We start from the raw sequence: 22,432 nt of genomic DNA, 5'->3' as shown, positions 1-22,432 counted from the left end.
ATAAAGCCATTTCTATGGCTTTTAGACTCCAGCAAACCACACTGAGGGCCATTATCCACAAATGGAGAAAAATTGGAACAGTGGCGAACCTTCCCAGAAGTGGCCGGTATTCCAAAATTACTCCAAGACCACATCACCCACTCATCCAGGAGTTCACAAAAGAACCCAGAACAACATCTAAAGACCTGCAGGTCTCCCCTGAATAGCTTAAAAAAATGAAGGTTTTGGAGTGTCCAAGTCAAAGCCTAGAACTGAATATGATTTAGATGCTGTGGCTTGACCTTCAACAGGCCATTCATTCTCCAAAACCCTCCAATGTGGCTGAATTAAAAACAGTTAAGGAGCAAAGAAGAGTGGGCCAAAATTCCTCCACAGCAATGTGAAAGACTCACTGTCAGTTATTGCAAAGGCTTCCTTGCAGTTGTTGCCACCAAGGGTAGCATAACCAGTGATTAGGTTTAGGGGGCAACTTTTTCTCACATAGAGCCTGATAGGTTTAGATTGCTGTTTCTGTTAATACGTGAAATTTTTGTTTAAAATACTATCTTTGTCTTGTATTAAAATCTGTTTTATGATCTGAAACATTTAAATGTGAAAAATCTGGAAAAAAGAAATCAGAGAGGGGCAACAAATACTTTTTCACAACCTTATACACGGCAAAGATTAAACAGACCATCCCACTTTGACCTCTATATAAAAGACATGGGTGAAGACAGATTCAACTTGATGAGAGAAAGAAACAACTGATTAAGTAAGGCAGACAATGATGACTCCACACAAACATAAATTCAGTGTGTAAAAAGTGACTTGTGCTCTGTGCATTGACACATGGTTTGTCTGGGATCCAAACTCTGAAAAGACTAGAGGCCTCTGTTGTCTGGCAAAAGCCTCAGAGTTGCCTGCTCTCCTTTCCCTAGATGGAGTGCTCATTTCTGGGGACAGGGAGTGACTATTGAGAAAGGTTGTAAGATGAAACAATTCTGTGTGCATCTGTGTACAAAAAAATGAAATTACACCACCAGTGGGCGGGACCGTAATAAGGTTGTGAAATAATGCCTCTTTTTTTTTTGGAAAATTCTTCAATGCAAACTGATAAAACTTTGGGGGAGATCATTCTATGGTCTTCAAAATTTTGTGGGAGCACAACAGTATCACTCTGAACTCGCCCACATGCAAACAGCTCATTATAACACCCTTTACTGCCAACAGGAAGTGACGCAAATGGGTCATTTCTGTATCCCTTTTCATGTCTTCAACCCTACCATGCTCTGATTTTGACCTGAAGTCCTCAATATCTATCCCAACATTGCCATGTTTCATTAGCAAAGCCCCAGTGGCCGTGGCAGCCATTTTGATCTTTCGCCATGAGACAGGAAGTGGGTGTAGCTCTCATATGAAACATCTGATTGCCTTCAAATTTCACATATGTGATTAGGGTCTGCCTCTCTACAGATTTCAATGTTAATTTCATGGTTTTGCTGTAGCACCCCTACTGTAACACGTCATAAGCACCTTGGACATAAAATTTCTACTCTTTCTGTTTTACATGATAAATGGTCCTTCCCTGATCACTTATACATATCAGCATACACCTTTGTCACTCTGCCACCTACTGTTGAGGGGCAGTACTACCTCATAAACAAAGTGCACTGTGCTTATTTTTTTTAAAGGGACCACATTCAAAGGAGGATCTACATGGTCTCTTTGCTGCAGAACACTGCAGGGGTTTGCTAATACCCCACTATTACCGCACATGGGCGGATGGCCCAGGCCCCGACGTGCACCAGGGTGCGAGGGCCCTTCAGTGCTGCTTGTAGCCCTAGTTCTATTGTTACAATTGTTACAACAGATACCTTTCTGCTCTTGCATTTTTTTAGCCAAGTTATTAACAAGTATATCCACAAAAGGATTAACCTGTTGGAAGAATAACAAGTCAAACTTTTTAGTTCCAGATTTTGTAAAGAAGGAGGTGTTGAAGTCTGTTTTGGACAGCATAATTTTAATGCCATGCATGCTACTCAGAGTGATCTCAGTCTGCAGCACTCTGTCTCACGTTCAGTGTGCAGCAGGCTGGAGTGAAACACTAACGTCCATTGATAAATTATTTCCTGACCCCTTTATGAATAAAATTCAAGATTATATCAAACTAAAAGTTACTTCTTCACTGCATAACCATACTTACAGAATGGAGTCCTTTACTTGCTGGATAGAAGGCTAAGACATTTCTTTACTGTAGGTTAATACATGTGGAATTATAACTGTCATTATACTCCTGAACGGTTGTGTGTTCCTATGTCCAAATTCAACAGTCATAAACAAAGCCTTCAGACATACATCTTCTCTATTTTGTCTCATTCTCTCTGTCTCTCATTCTCTCAATCACACACACAGCTGAATTGATGCTACATAGCCGTGATGCGGCTCCCCAGTGAGTGCCTATACCAGCAGACAGATGGTGGTCTGCTTTACTGTATATCTACATCCTGATTGGTTTGTCTGCTTGTCTGTGTTGGTGCCATCCTTTTCTTGTCCAGTCTCCAAGCTGTTGGGAGCTATCCTTGCCGCGAGGGTTACCACCATCACCAGTTGTTGGATTAGCTTGTTGACATTGTTTGCATCTTTTTTTTCTTTTTGTATTTTCTGCAGAGCTGTAGAAATTAAGTGTCTTGTTGCTGATTTTCCCTTCCTACCCAGTATTTCTCTTTTCTTAATCACTACTCAGCATATGTTGGTATTCGATGAGTGGTATTTGACATGAGAGGTTCAGTTAACATACATTTGCACTTTATCAGTGTCCAGCTACACGTGCAGACACTCAGCATATCCTCAGTGTCACCTATCGGTCAGCATGTCCTCAGTGTCACGTATCAGGGATGCAGACTACCGGGTTAACTTAAGGATAGCTGTTGCGCCAGGCTCCAGCTCCCTCATATGACCTCACTCTTTACCCTTCTTCACTCTGTGTCAGCCCTTACTAAGCCATACAATGCACAAAGAGGCCCTCAAGAGCATGTTTGTTTGTGTGATGAAAGTGTATGAACATAATGAGGCAACATGTCATGTCCAGTATTTCTGACCATATATTTTCTCAACTGCTATGAGCTAATCTATGCATTTGCAGATTTTGTGTTCATCTGCAGATTGTAGTTGTGTTTTTTCTAATTTAATGTGTTAGTAGCTGTATGTGTGAAGCACTTAGAGTCTAAGACACTTTTCCCCAAGGGGACAGAAAGTGATGATTGAATTAGTGATTATTAAATAGGCGATTGGCCAATCTAGTGTTGATCAAACAGACTGTGATCAAACAAATGTGTGAAGGGTCAGCCTGACACTCTGATTTCCCATTAGAGACAGAACCTGGAAGTCAGGGGCACAAGTTCAGTTGCCTTTCTTGACACTGGCCTGCAAGCTCCTCTGATCTGCTTTGCTCCCTTCTCCTTTCCTCTCTTGCCCTCCTGGATTGTTCCTAAATGATCTTTAATCCTCAGTCTGCATAGCAACATTCAAAGACGCTTAGACACACCATCACACTGGCATTAGCATACGCTACTGCCAACATGAACGCATATTGACATGGCACAAAATGAGTGATCATCACCCTTGTCCAACGTTGCTTTCATTGGCTCATACGATCTGACTTCATAGCTGTGATTGGACAGTGTGTCCACACCCCTGTGTACACACACATACAAGCACTTTCAAACACACTGTTTGCTCTACTTCCTGCGTTGATCTGTCTGGCTGGCATCATCTCCAGCTACAGTGCCAAAGGGTCAAAGGTGACCATCGCTTGGCAGTACTGGCTCCATGTCCTTCCGCTCTTCTGCGTAAGTGTGTGTGTGCATGAGTGTGTGTGTTTTCAACGTGACAGCGTGACCTCTTTGATCAAGTTTCCTCTCCTGTAGTTTTCCTCCATGTGTATACAATATCATATACGAAGCCTTTATATCGGCCACTTTACTCCTCTACTTGCCAACAGCTTCTTTCCTCCTCTCCTGCCAGCATTCCTGCTCCTCCCTTTCTTTAAATTCCCCCTCACCCACCATCTCCCGCAGCCCTCTTACTTTCTGCCTCCCACCCTCCCTCTGTCCTCTTGGCACAGATTGACAGAATTGAGTCACTTGGATTGTTCGCACTTCCCAGTGAGACACATATTGTGTGGATGTCCAGGCCCATGAGTGCAGCTCTATATGTGTACAACCCAGCAGAGAGCAATATTATCTACTGTATATGGCTGCCTTTGTGAAATTATGTGTGCTTTTTGGAAATTACTCTGTCGCATAAAATATAGGATTTAATTCTTTATGATATTAAAAAGTTTTTTTCACTAGAAAATAATTTTGATTATGACTTTAATGCATTCCCAACAGAACCATCATTATTTTCAAATGCATTCAATGGATACATTCTCTCTTAACTTTCATCATGGCATTTCTCATGAGCAAAGAACTTAAGAGATCCTCTGTAATTGGGTCTCTTGCTTTCCAGCGGAGCACATTCACCCAACTGACTTTTTGACGTATTGTTATGTTCATAAAGTGGCACATTTGCTCAGAATTTTCATTGAAGTGTTCCTCGGGAGGAAAAGACTTGGCTGCAGAAAGAATGTTTGTTATCGCTGTTATCTCAGTGGTGCTTTTGGAGGAGTTGGCAACCTTGCTTAGTATCACTTTGTGTGTATCTGTGTGTATGTGTGTGTGTGTGTCTGTGCTGAGGATGTTTTCTCACTCTTATCGAGGTGTCCTTGGTTGTGCAAGTGCTCCAGCGTTCTATTAGTGTAATTCACTTTCTTTTATGTATCTTACAAAGGACTGCAAAGACCTTGGAAGATTAAAGTGAGGAAAAGAGTACCATAAGAGGCATGTAAAATAACATCCAGCACACATATCAATTTAAATAGAGGAGGATGTTGGTAGAGAGCAGGTGGTCTAGATTGTTTAAATTTTGAAATGAATGTGTTAAAACCAGACAGATGAAGAGTAAATATGAAGTATAACAGGAAAAATAAGGAAGACAGTTCCAGTGCTAGAACATGGGAGAGGCTTACCTTAAAGCACCCCTCTGCTGGCCAGACAGGAAGTGTGTGTAACAGCCTCAGCACAAAGAAACACAGTGTGTATCTGGGCCAGCAGGAAGAGAAACGAGGGAGGAGAAATCCAAGTCTCAACACAGGCCTTCCCTCGCACCCCTGCTCTATATTCAGCTCTGCAACTTTTCCAGCTTTTCTCACTTTAAAGCTGCGATGAATGCTCCGCATTGTTCTGGTTTACTGAAGTCCAGTTGTCTTAACACTTGTCTTTCTTTTACTACTACTAAAATTTTAACTGCTGTATGGTATTTTTCTGTGATAAATTGTTGTTTAGAGGTGCTGCTAGCCTTGCGGTAGTGCCTGCACACCCCACTTTGAGGCTGGTGTCCCCAAAGTGGATGCAAATCTGGCCTGTGACTCTTTACTGGAGTTTCAATCCTTACTCTCGCCCTTTTTTCAGACTCTATCCACTGTCCTATCCGAATAACGGGGTTGTGCCAATACCACATTTTTCCAGACCAAGTAGAAGTCCTTACTTTGGGGTATTCACCAATACTGGGTAAAGATTAGTCCTAAATTATTATAAAAAATTTCATTCAACTCTATTTTTGTGCATTTAGAAGAATATAGTCATGAAGTGCAAATTAGTGTCTTACAACAAACCGTGTTGTTTAGCCGGATCTGCCTCTGCCTGGCTCTCCGTGATACATGGTTAACTACTCAGCAGTCTGGTCAAGGCTTATATCCATACTAAACTACCCCCATACATTTTTCTCTTTTAGTTTCCTCTGCAAAGTTTCATGGCTTCTCACTTCTACCACTAACGCCTTTTGTCACAACACTGTGTGTTTTTGTGTTTCTCTGAACATCTTTTATGTCCGGCCCTGCACTTTTTGGTTACATCTCTCTTCAGGAGCCTTTTTTTCCTCTCAGTGAGCCCTCAGCCCCTGATGTCAGAGATTATAAGGCATTAAGAGTTGAAACACTTAATAGTGTGCAAGCTATGGGTTAAATCTAACTATCAAAGGGCAAAATGAGGAAGAAATAAGCTCCTACTTAAATCTCAATAATATTCACAGCTTTATATTTCTCTTTGATCTGATTCCAATCACATCTCTCTCTTTTCATCTCTTTGTCTCGCTTTTCTTGGTTTTTGGCCTGCTTCTCTTCTCTCTACAGTCTAGAGAGTGAAGTCTGAGCTAGCAGAGACCCCTGGCCCAAGGCCTTATTGCTTTATTTGCATTTCACCATGCTCTTCATGTGCCAGGAAAACGCCACCTGGTGGTGATCAGTGTGTCAGTCTCTGCCGTGTAGGTATTGGCGAGAGTACATGAACCCCCACTACCCCCTCCCCTTCTTCCTCCATCCTTCTCCCTCTCCAGTGTTCCCCTTCTCCTTCCCTTTCCGGCCTTTGTGCAGCTGTATTTATTTGGGCTGAGGCAGGGCGATGCAGATACACTCAGTGGTCCTTAACATGCTTGCTCCCCTGCCTTGGTTGACGCCTTTAAACTGAGTAGAGATGGAGGTTGACAGGGTAATAATGCTGGTGTCAACACCACTTACAGGACAGTTATATCAGTATCAGCTCAGCAGGAGGACGTTCACACTCTGTTAGGCTGGGTCGTGAACCGTGCTGGGGGCCCCCAGCTTTAGCCACACACTTTCTTTCTCTCACGCACACACACAAATGTAGCATGCTCAAGCCTTAATGAAGAAAAACATAACCATTCACAGTGGCTGTGAATTCAGGCACACACAGGCTGAGCATGTTAATTCAGAGAAGGTAAACCTTTCTGATATGTTCCCTCTGATATTACATAGAAGTGATTCTTTCATTTTTAATTCTTTGCATGTGAAAAAAGTTTCTTCATGTTTTATTAAATTCAGATTTAATCGACTAATTCAAGTACACGTCATATCAGAATCTTGCCCGCTTTCTCTCTCTGGAATTTTTCAGTTAGATGACTAGATCTGTATTTGTAGTTTGTTTGACTGTGTGTAAATTTGCGTATGCATGAATGTGCCTTCTTTTGTGGGAATTTTGCTTCTTGTATCCTAGTGGTCCTCAAGACTGAGTTGCTCTCCAAAAGCAGGTCTAGTCGGCATGACTCCAAAGTGTAGGATCCCATTTACACTTGACTATACATACAAATTATGAATGTGAGTTCATTATGAGGCCTCTGTGACTGCAGTTTATAGCAACGATCACTTAGGGAAGGAAACAAAGTTCACTGTCTTAAAGACTTTGCTTGTCCTACTATTTTCATCTGCCAATTGGAAATCACAGCGCAAATCATACACCACAGGCTCTGTTTGAGGCTTTTAAAAAATTGTGACATAAAAAATTGTACTTCAACAAACACATGTGAATTACTTACCTATGGACAGAGACCAAAATCTTTATCTGAATTCATCCTTACTGTAAGCAAAGTCGAGTTTCACATTAGGGGTGGGAATCCCTAGCAGCCCCACGACACGATATCATCATGATACTTATGCCATAATTAGGGCTACAAAAACAAATCGATAAGATCGATAATTTATAAAGTTGCCAACGAATTTATGTGTCGATTCGTTGTGTCTCGCGATTATGGCGATACTTGGCGTGACGCGGAGCTGTTTGCGTCACAGGCAGACGGCTGATAAACTTTACTTTGGCTTGGTTTAGTACTTCACTGATTATAATCCAGTGATCAGGGGTAAATTTAAGTAATTATATTCATCATCAACTGTGGCTCATGACGGAGATGAGGCACTAGCAATCTAAAAATAGCTCATTGTCGTAAAAACTCCAGTGGAACTTAAGTTTTGTTTCTGTTATTATACCAGACTGGATAAAAACAATTGTGCTGTGGACTGTCAGGCATTCATGTAATCCATGATATTCGCATTTTGTGTTCTAAATGTTCGCTAAAACAGGAGAGAGGAGGAAAAGCTTGAGCTGCAGTCACATGGCTGTTGGGTGTGTGTGTCTGTGTGACAGAGAGAGTTTGTGTGTCCGTCCGTGAGTGCGGGTCAGTCTGACAACAACCATTGGCAAACTAACGTTAGCTTGTTGAATATGTGATGAATGTTTATAAGTTATCATAATATCAATAACTTTAAGAGGCTGAGGCTGACCTGTGGCTTCTCTGGGATAAAATAATTACAAGAGGAGTTAATAAAAGCAGAATCTCACTATAGGAGTCTTTCATTCAAATCATATCCTCAGGCTGTTGTAATGAGTATGATCTTAAAGTGTTTATGTGTGTTTGTAAGGAGGGAGGCAAAGTAATAACATAGAAAATATGATTTTTATTTTTAAAAATAATTAATTATATTTTTTGTGTTTATTCTGTGGAATGTTCAAGTTATTTAATTTAACAGAACTCAAAAGATGTTTTGTTTTAGTTTTTAGCATTAAGACATTTAAACTCTAACATTATTTTGACAGCTTTGGGATATCCGTTTCATCGATTAATCGAGGAAATAAACATCCGATTCATTGATGATTGAAATCATCCTTTGTTGCAGCCCTAGCCATAATTCAATATTTTGTTTTTAAACATTTTGCAATACACAGAGTATTGTGATACCATATACTGTGATATATGGTATCACAGTATATGGTATCACAATACTCTGTGTTGTGATACCATATACTGTGATATATTGCTATCTATACAATTTTGTCAATAGTTTAGCATTAGCCTTGCCTTCCTTTTTATCATATTACAGCAGTATTTTATTTTCATATGTCACTCCTTGCAAACCCCATGTGTTATGTCCATGTTGTTTGTGCCCTGCTTGCATTCCTAATATCCTTTCGCTGGTGCTGCCATAGTGGTTGTACTAGCTTTCTCCTGCTGTATGACCATCACCTCTGCCGGCCTTACTGGACAAAGGGCACAACAACATCATCAAGTGGATCAGAAAGCAACTGAGGCTATTAAACCAGTATCATAGACTTCATTTCATATTAGCAATTAATCTGAAAAAAAATCAATACTTGTATACTGTATCAATTTTTTCCTCACCCCTTTTTCACATGCACTCTGGACCCCTGCAGATATCAGTATTAAACAGATCTTTTTTAAAGTGTTAGAACAGTTAATTAATTAATGGTGTTAATTATTCTAAATTTATGCAGTATCACCTGCGGCACATTACTACAATATCTTTGTCCCATTGACAGTGACAAATTGCTCTCACTGAAAAAACATATTTTTGCTTCTCTTGTCATAATTTTATACATGCATACCAAAGGTTTTAACAGACCAGTCAACACAAATGATTTTTTCACATGCTGTCAATATAGTTAAATTGTAGCAAGCAACATTAATGAAAATATTAAAGCTCAATCAACTGGCTTCTGTGGTGCTTAATATAAAGGGTGAAATGAACAACTCCAGACGTGCAAGCAGAGTCAGACTTAGTCCAGACTCAACTTCATATTTTAGTCATGTTATAATAAAACTAGCAGAGCAGAGCAACGGCATAAAGTTTAAAACATAATAATGAATTTGGTTTTAATTCAGACACACACACACATTAAGGCAGATTCACACATCCTGTGCTTATGTTCATAAATCTCAGGGGAAGTCATTTCACACCCTTGTGATTAAGAATTTGGCTATGGTTCACTTTAATTGCAACAAGTGAATGGGTCCACCCTTGAAATTAAGGATGTATCCGTTTGCTTTACCCTTTTAATTAAAACATTATTTATTGTGTTTACAATTTTTACCAAGTACATTGATAAAGGACTTCAAGTTTGTTAAAGACGGAATAATTATTTGAGGTAAGACACCCAAAAGGCCGTAATATTCTCTCACATTGGACCGTGTAAACAGATCAGACTTTGACCAATAGGTCCATATTCAGCTCAGTAACAATTAGGGATGGAGATTGAAACCATCCGTTTCTGTATTTTCCGTGTACAGATACTGCTGTGCCAACTTGCCTATTTAGCTGCTAGTATTTTAATAAAAGTTTTAGCTTATCGATAGTGCAGTGGATTTTCACAGGTTCTGTGACATAATGTCGTTTTGTGATATCACTGGTGTAAAATCATACATCAGTTCTTGCAAGAGGAACATAAGTTCATGAGCATTTTGCAACAAATTAAACCAAAACGTGCCTTAAACTTTTGCCTTAAATGAAAATGTCTTTTCTATCTGCTCAGAATAATGCTAAAGAGCTCCCAAACTTTGTAGCAAGTCCCATTAGTTAATAATATTACTCTGTTTTAGAAATCTGTGGATTGACAGAATAAAAGTTAATTAGTGGACTTAAGGAGCTGAAGGTGGTAATTTATGATGCATTCAGGGTTACTCTTTAAATCAGACAAATGTAGATAAAATGCCATGTTGTGTACAAGAAGCTTGAAGTTCTTTGACTTTTAACGCTATGCTTCTGTTGCAAATGTATTGTCTTCATTCTGTCTTTCAACCAAACAACAGAAAAGTATCAGTAGTGGTATCCACAAGGACTTGAATTGATGAGTATTGATAAGGGTATCAATATCAACCTAAATTGAAAATTATGATCATCATCCTTAATGATAAATTCCTTCTCTAAATCAGCAGTTAGGTGTGCTACATGCCAGCATCAAATTCTTAGAACACAACAGATACACATCTGAAACTGATAACATTTCATGCCTCCATTATTTGCTGATGTCTGATCAGTAAATGAGCTTATCAGGAATCAGCCTATATTGGCAAAAGGGACAAGAGTAGCAGATAGCTACAGTGCCTAACAAATTTATTAGACCACCCTATCTCTAACCAAAGTAAGGTTTATGCCACAGCTGCCCTAAATTAACAGCACTGGTAATTACCAAAATCATTTTTTATGTGTCTGCAATGGTTAATACACCAATATGTAGAAGCTCTTTAACCCAAATGATATTTTTAATGCTAAAATATAATAATTATTGTTATCGATGAACTTTCAAATGTACTGATTTACGAAAAAACTGAAAAAATAGCAAAGCACATTAATATGTCTTGATTAATATGTGAAATTATAGTTATTTACTTGCAATCCTGAACAGAAAAAATAGTTTTAGTGGTTGAATGTTATGCTTGATTAATTTCTGACTTCTCAGAGAAGCCCAGTGAGCCGGCTCAAATTTGGGTGAATTCAGTTTGAAATTCCTCATTCCTGTTCAAAATGTTAAAACATGGAGAGCTCACTGAAAATGAAAGATTCTGCATTAAAGCGCTTCATGATACTGGATGGTCTTTGACACAAATAGGACAGGTGGTCTAATACATTTGTTAAGCACTGTATGTTAAAACAAAGCATCTGTACATACCTAAAGTAAGTTTACTTTTTATACTTTGGACTGGGTACGATTATTTTGACCATTCTGTTGGCTAATACAATATAAACCAACACATCTGGGCCTAAACTTAACAGCTAGCCAAGATCATGTCGTTTGGGATTACCCTGCTAACTTCACAAAGCCATGTATCTTTGGATTAAACATGCCTCAAGAAAGGGTAAGAGACCCTTTTTAGTTGTCCCATGTTGCCCACTGTTGGGTCCCAACCCAGTGATGGAGAAACATCTCAGAGGACTGCGAGGCTGTGTCATTCTGGTCCACAGTAATCTGCACTGGAGCAAAGAGGTGATGCTGGGGTGAGGATAAGAGGATGAATGGGGAAAGGGGGAAACAAGGGGAAGAAAGGGGTAAAGAAGAAGGGGGGGTGTGCATGGGCATCCAGCCAGCCAACCACATAACCCCCCTCGCAAATACACACCTCAGCACCCACACTCTCGCCATCACCCACTCCACCCTTTCCCTGCGAGTTCATGCATCCTCTCTAGACCCCATAACCCCCTCCCTTTCCTGCTCCCACTTTCCTTTGCTCTCTCCACTGTCCTCTGTGCTCCCAGCCTTGTAATCCCCCTCTCACTTCCATCTCTGCTCCTCCCTCCCTCCTCTCCTTGCTCTTCTCCTCCTCCTCTCCTCCTGAATCTCTCCCTTTCTTTCCATCCCTCCCCTCGTCTCTCAGCATCCCTCTCTCCTGGGTCTTCTTGCCGTGGTGTGGTGCTGTTGGCAGAGCGTGGGCGCAGGCGGCACACAGACGGGAGCACAGATGGGCAGCAAGCTGCGCAGGGCGGCAAGGCACACCTGCTCCACACAAACACACACACATACACACAAACACACAGAGCCCTACTCTGCCACCTCGCCACACGGCCTGCCTGCCTTGCACAGTGGCACAGTAATACAGGGACACAAACACAAATACACACACATGCATACATACATACTTACATACATTTATACATTCATACGCACATATACTAACATGCATACACAGCACTGAACAGTATACTGACTATGCAAACAGTGTTCTTTGTTTACTGGAAAAAACTGTATCATCACTGAATTTTTCACTTTTTAATTCATGTAACTTTAAGAGTTCAACTTTTATGTCTTAGTATTTATGCTTTTTTTTCAACAGATAAAAATTTGAAAGGTCACATTCACTTGAGTAGTTTACCACTTGGGGATCTGGTTTAACACTTTAAGGACAAGCATTATAAGCATTATTGCACATATACTATGTACAGATAACAGCAGGAATCAGAAGACTTCTTAATACTCAAACAGCAATCCTCATACAACACAGACAGAAATAATTTAAAAAATCAGAAGAAATATAAATAAAAAAAAATTGAAAAGGAAAAAAAATAATAAAATAACGTCCAATAAAAGAGCTGAGTGAACATCTGTGTGGGATAGCCAGGGGGATTAGGAGGGTTTGGAACATTTTAAGCGCATTAAGGATTAAAAAAAGGTCAGAATGTTTAGCAACATACCGATAAACCTCTTAAGCGAAACCCAATTGGGAGGCTGTACGGCGTTATCCTGTGTTTTGGGGGGGAGAAGAGAGGAGAGGGGGAGAGTGGAGTTGACATTTGTTCCAACAAGAAGGGGAATCTCTGTGAACCAGCAGTCTGTGCACATACATGTAGTTACACACATAGAAGCAGGCACATATGGACGCACTGGTTTGATGTGGCGTCAGGGTATGTTAGCTCGCTTGTTAGTTTGAATGTCCGTGTCTGCAGTGTGCATGCCTGTGCTGCACTGACTCTTAAATGACCAGCACTGTTTAGACATCTGTCAAACAGTGGTGTACCGCTCTGGAGCCCACTTGTCACTTGGCTTTTGCTTCGGTTATATCCCAAGTTTATAATAATGAGCTTAAACATAACCATACTTGGAGGATGAAATTTATGGATTTTGAGTTTTATCCGTTGCAGTGAGGTGCAGAGAGCTTTTGGGTCACATCTAAATGTGTTTTAATCTTAGCTTTGTTTGTTTGTTTGTTTTTACTGAGATTTCATTCCCTGCTTCCCTGCTCTCTCGCCATGAGGAGTGACAGACTGGCAACTCTGTCTGACCCCTAACACCAGTTGGTCAGTGGCACAGGTCACTGAGCCAAAGCCTAATCCACAAGCGATGAGGGATGGTGGGTCAGTTTTCTTGCTGTGGGAGACGAGCTGCTTGTTTTTTTTACTTACACTGATGATCGACCATGCAGCAGGTGAACACAAGGGAGGAGAGACGAGCAGTGATGAAAGTGAGGAAATGCTGCAGCCTTAGGTCGACTAGTTGATTATCTTTAATCAGTAAAACAGGTTGTTTAAGAGAACCAGATCACTGGGTTAAATCTTACAAAAAAGATGCAGGAGAGATTAAATCCATTCAGAGGAAACTGGAGCACATCTTTGGTGTTAAATGAATGGTGTTTGTTAGTAGTTTGTGAGAATAGCCCTGGAGCCTTTATGACATTCTGCCATCAACAACTTGGAACAGCAGCTGTAATAAAGCAGCAGCTTCATAGAACCCCTTCAGTAAGAAAGCAGGCTCCAGTGCACACTGACCACAACAAGTCACCAAATACATTATACCATACATTCAACTGTGCTGGCATGAGAAAAAAATAGTTAAACGTGGGCAGGCACTGGCAGGGAGTTGAATTTTGTCTAAAGCCTTTAGAATGGAGAATTAGGCTACAGTACACTAATTGTTAGAAGTGAAATCAGGAGGAACGAGGTGCACTCTTCAGAAAAAAGAGGGAACACTTAAACACCAGCTATGGGTTGCACCAGTTATACATTTAAATGTAGCCTAGTTTAAATGGAGGTTCTTACTTATGATTGAATTTACACTCTACTAACATTAAAGGTATTTCACCAGCTGAGATAGTTTCAATGAAGGCTAAAGTTCTAACTTACATATTACAACTACCTCCTACTAGGTGTAGAGTCCTCTGCAAAATATGGTTGTCATGGACGAGGAGCTGGGGATTTTAAACACCTGTTTGGTGTCAGAGGTGTGTTCTCTGTGATCAGTTACACTGCTGTTGTCTATGAGCAGACATAATTTCTGCTAATTATCTAATGTTATTGGTGATTTCACCACTTACTGTCCATTTTGTGTTTTTTTTTTTTTTAAATTGGCCCTAGGTTAAGGGTGTAGGCCAGGGCTATTCAATTAGTTTGGAATGGGGGCCACTTCCTGAAGAAGCATCCATAAGAAGGGCCTGAAAGACATTGCATGATGCCTTGAACAAGTATTCACCCCCGTCCTATTTTTTGGGAAAAGTCATTGCCTCCTAAACTTAATAACTGGTTGTTCCACCTTTGGTAGCAGCAATCCTGAGCAAGAATTTTTGATAAATGTCAGTGAGTCTTTCACATCACTGTGGAAGAATTTTGGCCCTCTCAACTGTTTTAATCCAGCCACATTGTAGGGTCTTTCCGGGTTGACACTTCAAAAATTTTGATAGTGCGTTAATTTGAGGCAACATTATTTTATGGCCCATTTTTACCAAAAACTTGCTCAATCATGGGGAGAAACTGAACCCACCTGTTACGCTGTATAGTCCAACTTCCTGGCCGGTGCAACCAGAGAGTCCTGCATTAACGGAGCAATGCTCAGAACTAGAATAGAGAGGGAGGTTTAGGAAATAGCTAAGACACTGTAAGACCTAAGTTAAAAATTATATAATATAAAAATGTTAACTTTTTGAATAAATCTAGATTTTTTTAGGGCGGAAATTCTACATACTGGATGTTTAAAGGGCCACTAAAAATGACCTTGGGGGCCTGATCTGGCCCCAGGGCCTCCAACTGAACAGCCTGGGTGTAGGCTTTGGTTGTCACCTGGGAAAAATGCTTGGTCACATTTATATCCTTTCTCAGTGATGATTAAGAATTGATAACAGTTGGCAGAGGCTATTTTCAGCCGTTAGCCTGTTTAGAGACAATTGGATACAAGAGGCAGCACATAGCTGGTGCAACAGGCATCAGATCTTGATGAAAGAATCATAGAAGCTGAAATTGGAGGTAATTTTGTGGTGCTCTAGCAGTGCTCCTCCTGTTGCTCTTAGCCCAAAGGAGCAGACTCCTGCTCCTGAGTTGATGCTCTTGTTGAGCTCTCCCCATGAAACAACTGATTTACTGACATTTCCTCCATGCTCTTGAGACTCTGCGAGACTCTTGAGACAGTCACACACAAACCTTTGCGTGGCTGTGCCCTCCTGGAGGAGCTTGACCACCTTTGCGTCCTGATTTGGCTGCAGGTACCGCCCATACTACCAGTAGTGAAAACAACACAAGCAAAATGCAAAATTACAGAAGAATCAACATGGAAGTATTCAGAGAGCAATGGTAGTATTTTCAACCAGGTTGGAGAAGACATCCAAGTTTTTGCCCATGACCACATCGACCTATTGCCCCAGCTGGGGTATTAGCATTGACTTACTCACTGAACTCTGTGGAGTTAATCTTTTCAATCCAGTTTGAAGGAGAGGGGAATGTAAATGACATACAAACAGGTGAAACTGGCATGTTGAAGCTTTAAACAGAAAACCTTTATGGTAAAACTGTTTGATAGGTGGAGAAACTGTCTAACAACATCGCAGAAGTTATCACTCTATTGTAAGGCTTGCAGTCAGTGTGTGATAGTTTTATTTCACTGGTTTAGAGTGCTGCAGGGTTGCCGAAGGTTTGAGGTTAGAGATGGGGTTGCTGGCGCTGGAGGTGGTGGGGCAACCTTGGGTGCTGCAGGCCTATGATTGGGGTGGCTGCAGGGAGGGCTTTGGGGGGGCTGTGGTTGGAAGATAAGGGGCTGGATGTGTGGTTTGGAGGCAGGGAGGTGGGGGAGCAGAGGGGGTTACTGCTGCTGTTGTAGCTGCAGCTGGCAGAGCTGTGATAACCAGCAACCAGACCTCCTCTGTCTAACCTCCCTCTCCCCCCTGTCCTCCCTACTTCTCCTCCCAGCTCTATGATGCACTGTTGAACTCACCAGAGCTCTGATTTCCAATGAATGATGTAGAGCCGTGTTTTGAGTCAGCCTGAGTTCAGAAAACTACAGCAAAAAAGATCCAGTATCTGGCTAGGTCACCTTATTGTACTACATCCAGGATGTCTTTCCAAGAGTTGAATTAACTTGTTCTCTGTAGACAGCACAGATTTTTTTTCACAATAGTCTAAAACTAGATTTGAACTGATTTTTAAAAAGTAAATTCAAGTTGTCTGCTGTAAAAAAGAAAAATTTATCCCCCTTTTTAAACAAGCACTGCAGGCTGTAGAGATTCTCAGAAGAGACATTAGGGAAATATCTTCATGAAAGTGTCTTGTTTACAATGAACCCATGTATTCATTCATAGCATAAAATGTTGGGGTCATGATAGGCCAGCGATAGCAATTTTCAGGGTAGGTTTGCAAATGCAGACCCCCCCCCCAAAAAAAAAACAAAAAAACAAAGTGATATTGAAAACTGATGTCTTCTGTTTCATATCACAGTTCTAAATGCATAATCATAGAGCAGGAGATTGTATTAATACCATACCCTATTTGTATGATATCGTGATGAAAGCTCTCCAAGTAACTAAAACAGAGACAGCAGTGTCAATAACATGTCTCTCCTAGGTTCAGGGAAGTCTTCAATGTTCATGGCAGTATAGCGTTCCCTGTCACTTATGCATTAGATATCTGCCATGCACGCTGCACATTCAGTAAGGTGTCTGTGTATCGACCAGCGTGCACATGGTGTGAGAAATAGAGTGTTTACAATGTTGTAGAGCCGTGTGGTGAAATACTACACGACGCTAAAAAGTCCATTGAAGTCAGGTTGTTTTTCAACAGCTTTCATTGGCCATCATATATGTTTACTCTGAGTGTGTACCTCACTGTTTGTCCACGTATGACTGAATGTGTTTGCAAGCGTCTGGGTGCGTGCGTGGCGGGGGCGCAGCCTCGTATGTTTGGAGTGAGTGCCGTCAGTTAGCTGGAATGTGGCGCTACCGCCAAAGCTAAGATGGCTGCCAAGCTCTAAGATGGCTGCCAGAATTACACCCAGCCAGTGAGAGACAGAGAAGAGCAAGAGATTGTGCATGAGTGGGGAAAAAGGAGCTCTCTTTCGTTTTTCTGTGCTGTTTCTGTCTTCTGTCTCGCCTCTCTCTCTGGATAAGCAGTGCTTCGTAGGCAGCGAGACAGGTCTGTTATTGTTTCTGCTCAGTAATCTGTGGCTTAGTGTGGCTGCAAGGCAAGTGCTGCTGGCAGGAGTTTGTATGCTCTGTTATCACCTACAGCCTGCAGATAAACACCTCCTTTAACTAGTTAGTTAGCAAGATAGCTAGAGCCCAGCTAGGCCTGAATGGATGGACGGTAGCATTAGCTCCCCACACCACACCAGCAAGCATGGCCACAAAGATCAAGGAGTGCTTGCAGATTCTCAGTCTGTATAATATATCCATGAACAGATTTTCATGCATCATTTCTTCACAGCCCAGACATGAATGTACCATCTTCAGGCTAAATTTTCCCAGTACTTGTGTTACAAAACCTCATCTTGCACCATCCTCTTTGAGCCTGCACCCCTTCAGGTCTAATTGTTGCCCATTGTTGCCAAGTCTTGGCATGTTTGTGTCTGCACATGAGTGTAGCCCCCATGCTTTCCTTAGACCAGTCATAACAGGTGTGTATTTGCGGAGATGTGTTTGTTAATGTTTGTTTCCTCGGCTGTCATTTGATTCCTGAGAGAAGTTTTTACTCAACTTTATGAACTCAAATCCCTGGGTCAGTGAATCTTGCATGGTCAGCCTTTTTAAAGGGTCCATGTGTGTGTTAATGTTTTCATTTGTGTGTGTCTGTGCCAGGATTAAAGTATAAAACAAAAATTAGAGAAAGAAACAGATTGAGAGAGTGTGAGCATGCTAGAGTAGGTGTGTGTTAGTATGTGTGTGTGTAAGGTGCTCTGTTTACGCAGACTAAATCCCTACCAGCAAGAAGGTATTAAATAGGATTAGGGTGAGGGATATGATTGCGTGGTTAGATACTAAATGGCATAGCAGAACACTGTAAATCATCACACCTTAAGTCAGGAGGGACAGAGGGAGATAAGAGAGAACATTCTTTGATACAGGACTATCACACAAAAATGTGCTAAATAACACACGCACACACCCATATACTTACAAGATGTATACCATATCCCAGCACATACTGCAGCTCCCTTTTGATTCCCTTTCACACCTCTAATATCACACACAGACTTGGCAGCTTCAATACATAGCTATGATTCTCAGAGACATCATACACTTACCAGTATGTTTTTAATTTCCTTTTTTAACACACAAACCAGATCCTAAGCATTTGTCTTTTTCTGTCTCTGTTTCCGTGCAGAATCTGGACAATCAGATAGCTCCAGCCAACAGGGGGACACAGACATCAAACCACCGCCCAATGGTAGGTACACACATCCATGTCCAAACACTGTCAAATTAGCATACTGGAATTGATTCCATCATGCTTATCAGTCTTAACATTTTCCAATTATGGATCCAATTAGCAAACACACTCACACAGATGTTGATCCACAAACATAGTTGCAGATGGTCGCCCTCTCATAGGGAGGGATTTTTTAAGGATTTTTTCCAATTATTTTTTCCCAAACAGTTCCATGAATTTCTGATGTACTGGTAGATTTCTATGTGTTTTGTATAAAATCTGATCACATCCTTTTCTGCACAGGGCACCTGAGTTTCCAGGACTGCTTCGTCACTTCAGGGGTGTGGAACGTGGCAGAGCTGGTCAGAGTGTCACAGAGTAAGTAGGGAAAACCCTACGGAGAAGCAACAGGAAATACAAAAACTTCAGACAACTATGATTGCCTCTCCTGATTGTGACATGAAACTGCTACAACGCATTCAATGTATACACAATTAAAAACAATAATAATTCCATCTCTACCCCTAGAACAATAACAAACCCAAAATACCCCTGTGACGGATGCTGACATGTTGCTCTGGTGATGCCATTTAGAGCCAGAGAGTAAAAAATCAGCCAGGCAGTCATATGCTAATCCTCCTGTTAACTAAAGTGCTCAATGATCTTGCATATTGTACAATAAAGATCTTTCAGTCAGGACTCTTTACAGCAAAACAGATCCGTTAGTTGGTTTGAAGTAGTTTTGGGAGACCATGGAGAAAGTTCAAGTACCACATTGTTAGTTTTTGTTACAATTTCTCTCACTGATCCTCTAATCAATGTATTCTGCTTCACACCTTTTTTTACATTAAATCACTGTTTAATACAGTTTCATGTTTTTAGGGTGGTGTGTTCTTATGTATTGTTCTTATACTGACTTTGGGAAAGGTTCATTAGTGAGTGTATACAGCTGTGTGCATTTTTACATGCTTTAAGTACCTTCTGGGAAAAGGGAGTTCTTAGTCTCTACGCTGCTATTTTTGCAGGGTAGAAAGTTTGATTGATTTGACAAAGTAAATTTCTGGTTAACATTTTTTCAATTGAAAATCTTTAGAATTTTCCCAAACATATGTATGTATTTTTAACCAGTAAAATATCTCTTCTTCATGCCTTCTGATCTAACTTACATTTCTTTGTCAGCTCCTGTTGCCACGGCATCAGGTCCCAACTTTTCACTGGCTGACCTGGACAGCAGTCCCAGCTATTACAACATCAACCAGGTGGCTCTGGGGCGGCGCTCCCTGACCTCCCCTCCCTCCACCAGGTACGCAATTCAGATTGAGATTCAGCATAAGCTGTAGTGGTTTACAGTCGTAGAGAGAAAATGTTAGTGTCCCAGGAGACACATGGATCCACAACGCCCAGCTGTCCATCATTAGAAGAGTTGCTAGTGGTTAAAGTTGCCATGTGGCAGGACAATGGCAAGCTTGGAATGAGAGTTCATTTGAAGCTCCTGGTAGCCTGGAGAGAGCATTTAAATCACAGCAACATTATCTCTCTTTTGGGGTTTTTAATGGCAGGTAAAGTTTGCGCTTTCATTGAGGTTTCTTTCTTTAAAAGCAGTGAGTTCTACTGTCCACTGCCAGTCTTGGATCTGTCCTGTGCCTCCTCATGTTTGTGTGTGTCTCTTGTCATCTGCTCTCCTCTTTATGAATGTGAGATGGCTCTTTTGAATTTTCTTCTTTTGTTTCTTTCTTAACTCTTTCTTTCTCTCTTCTTACCTCTGTCATCTGCTGTCACTTTAGGTCTGAGGTGGAGTTGTACGCAAACCTTCCACGGAGGTAGTTATAAACACTTTCAAAGACTAATGAGACACATGCACTAAAAAACACAAACACACACATGCAAAACACCCATATGTAGAGGGAAAGAGTCTTCCTGTGTGGCTGTCTAAGCTTCCTAACTATGCTTTCCATTTCCTTCCTTTTTCATTTGTAGCTTTGATATTTCTTGTACTTTGTCTGTTCTGCTCCAAGACTTTATGATAGAAAAAAATTTTGCTGTAAGATCCAAAAATTAACAATTCTTATCATTTATGTCAAAGTGGTTATGAGTTGAAAGTAATAAGTTGGCAGATATTTATCCTTTCTCCATACACTCCCTGCCATCAGTGTTTTTCTTTTTAAATTTCTTTTCTTCCTTTTTCTGCCCCCCACCTCACCTCCATCCTCCAAAATATCCCATCTGCAACCTCAGCTCCACCAAGAGGAAGTCATTAGACGACAGCGAGCTGGAGAGCCCAACAGATGATGTTTTCTACCCTGGACGCTCACCTGCCGCCAGCTCATCCCAGTCCAGCGCGTGGCCCAACGACATGGATGCAGGTACCCCACCTTCCCCAGCCCACACTTGTCAACCACTAAGTCAGCATCATTAAACTTTACCTCACTCCTGCCTGACCCCACTTCCACCACCACCACCAAAGTCCAAACTAATACCTCCATCTGTCTCCCCTTCACATTCACCTTCCTAAACTGCTTTCACTTCGGTGAAAAAAACACACTAAACATCCCTTAGAACCTCCCACTCACCCACCTCCAGCTTATTAAAATCTCCTTACTTCAGTCTGATCATTCTACACCCTAGAGAAATCGCAACATCTAAGACTGCAGCTTCAAAAAATGAAGAGACTAACAAAGATTTAGTTTTTCAAGAAAAGGAAGCAAAGTATCTCTGTATTTATGTAAATTGAAACAGGTGAACAAGATGAATCAGGGTGTGCAAGTTACATTTCGCTTAATCACAGTGCTGTTTAAAGTAAAATATTTACACCCTGTGACATTCCTCTCAAGTATGAATTTCACAGAGGCGTAAAGAGGGTGCACAGTGGTCCGCCCTCTTTTCAGGCTTTAGAAGTAGTGACAGAGGAATTCCAGAGACGAGACAGGATTGGCTGCGCAAGCACTGTGCATGTCTGAGTATGTCTGTATGTGGAGTTCTTGCACTTCCACAGCTCTGTAATGCAATGTGAATTAACTGTCAGGGATACCAATATTAAGCTGTTGTGGAATCACTTTGAATGTCTTACGCTGTAATAATGCATGTTTGGTTTTGCACTGCTTTTGAAGTAAATTGTAAAGGGCTATTGATGAACAGCACAAGTATGTCAAAGTCTGCCTCATACTCAAGAATATAAGCTAGATGAACCTGGAATAAAAAATTAGGATTGTATGACTGTCCCAGGTTTTCAATGACATGAACATTCAGACTTCTGCAAAGGCAACTTGTGAGGAGGGAAAACCATTACACAGCCATCACCCTCACCTGGTGGTATTGTTTTATATTAAACAGGCTTGTTGTTCATCATATGGGTTTAAAAGCATTAACATGCTTTAAATGGCTGTCAATACATTTTTTGGTCTCTAAAACATTATTTTCAAACCCAGTAAATTCGATAATGGGTAAATGATTCTAAATGCTATCCATCAGATAGCTTCAGACATAAAAAATTATCAATGCCAAAATGCAACAAGGATGAAGTGAGAGCTTTTGGCAGCCTGTATGAAGGCTTTATGTCTGTGTTTCCATTGTTTTGGCAGTAACCATCCACCTCCTAGGATCAGCTTTGGTCAAAACCTTCTCTATCGTACCTCAACAGTAATCTTTAGTTATCCCTCAAAC

At 41.0% G+C, this 22,432-nt stretch overlaps 1 protein-coding gene across 12 annotated transcripts in view; it reads left to right on the top strand.

Annotated features, from left to right (window-relative positions):
• Window positions 1-22,432, top strand: part of LOC121508239 (nuclear factor 1 X-type-like) — a 165,944-nt gene that overhangs the window by 123,967 nt on the left and 19,545 nt on the right. For 8 of the 12 annotated variants that reach the window (XM_041784952.1, XM_041784955.1, XM_041784959.1 and 5 more), the window contains 5 exons: window positions 18,728-18,790; window positions 19,076-19,150; window positions 19,952-20,075; window positions 20,557-20,592; window positions 21,008-21,135. In XM_041784952.1, coding sequence (XP_041640886.1) covers window positions 18,728-18,790; window positions 19,076-19,150; window positions 19,952-20,075; window positions 20,557-20,592; window positions 21,008-21,135 — 426 coding nt within the window. The remainder of the gene's footprint in view (window positions 1-18,727; window positions 18,791-19,075; window positions 19,151-19,951; window positions 20,076-20,556; window positions 20,593-21,007; window positions 21,136-22,432) is intronic. The other 4 variants (XM_041784961.1, XM_041784954.1, XM_041784962.1 and 1 more) reach the window with 1 other exon arrangement.

The sequence above is a fragment of the Cheilinus undulatus genome, linkage group 4 (genome assembly GCF_018320785.1).
Source record: "Cheilinus undulatus linkage group 4, ASM1832078v1, whole genome shotgun sequence".
Taxonomy (NCBI): Eukaryota; Metazoa; Chordata; class Actinopteri; order Labriformes; family Labridae; genus Cheilinus; species Cheilinus undulatus.
This window is presented reverse-complemented; position numbering and strand designations above follow the sequence as displayed.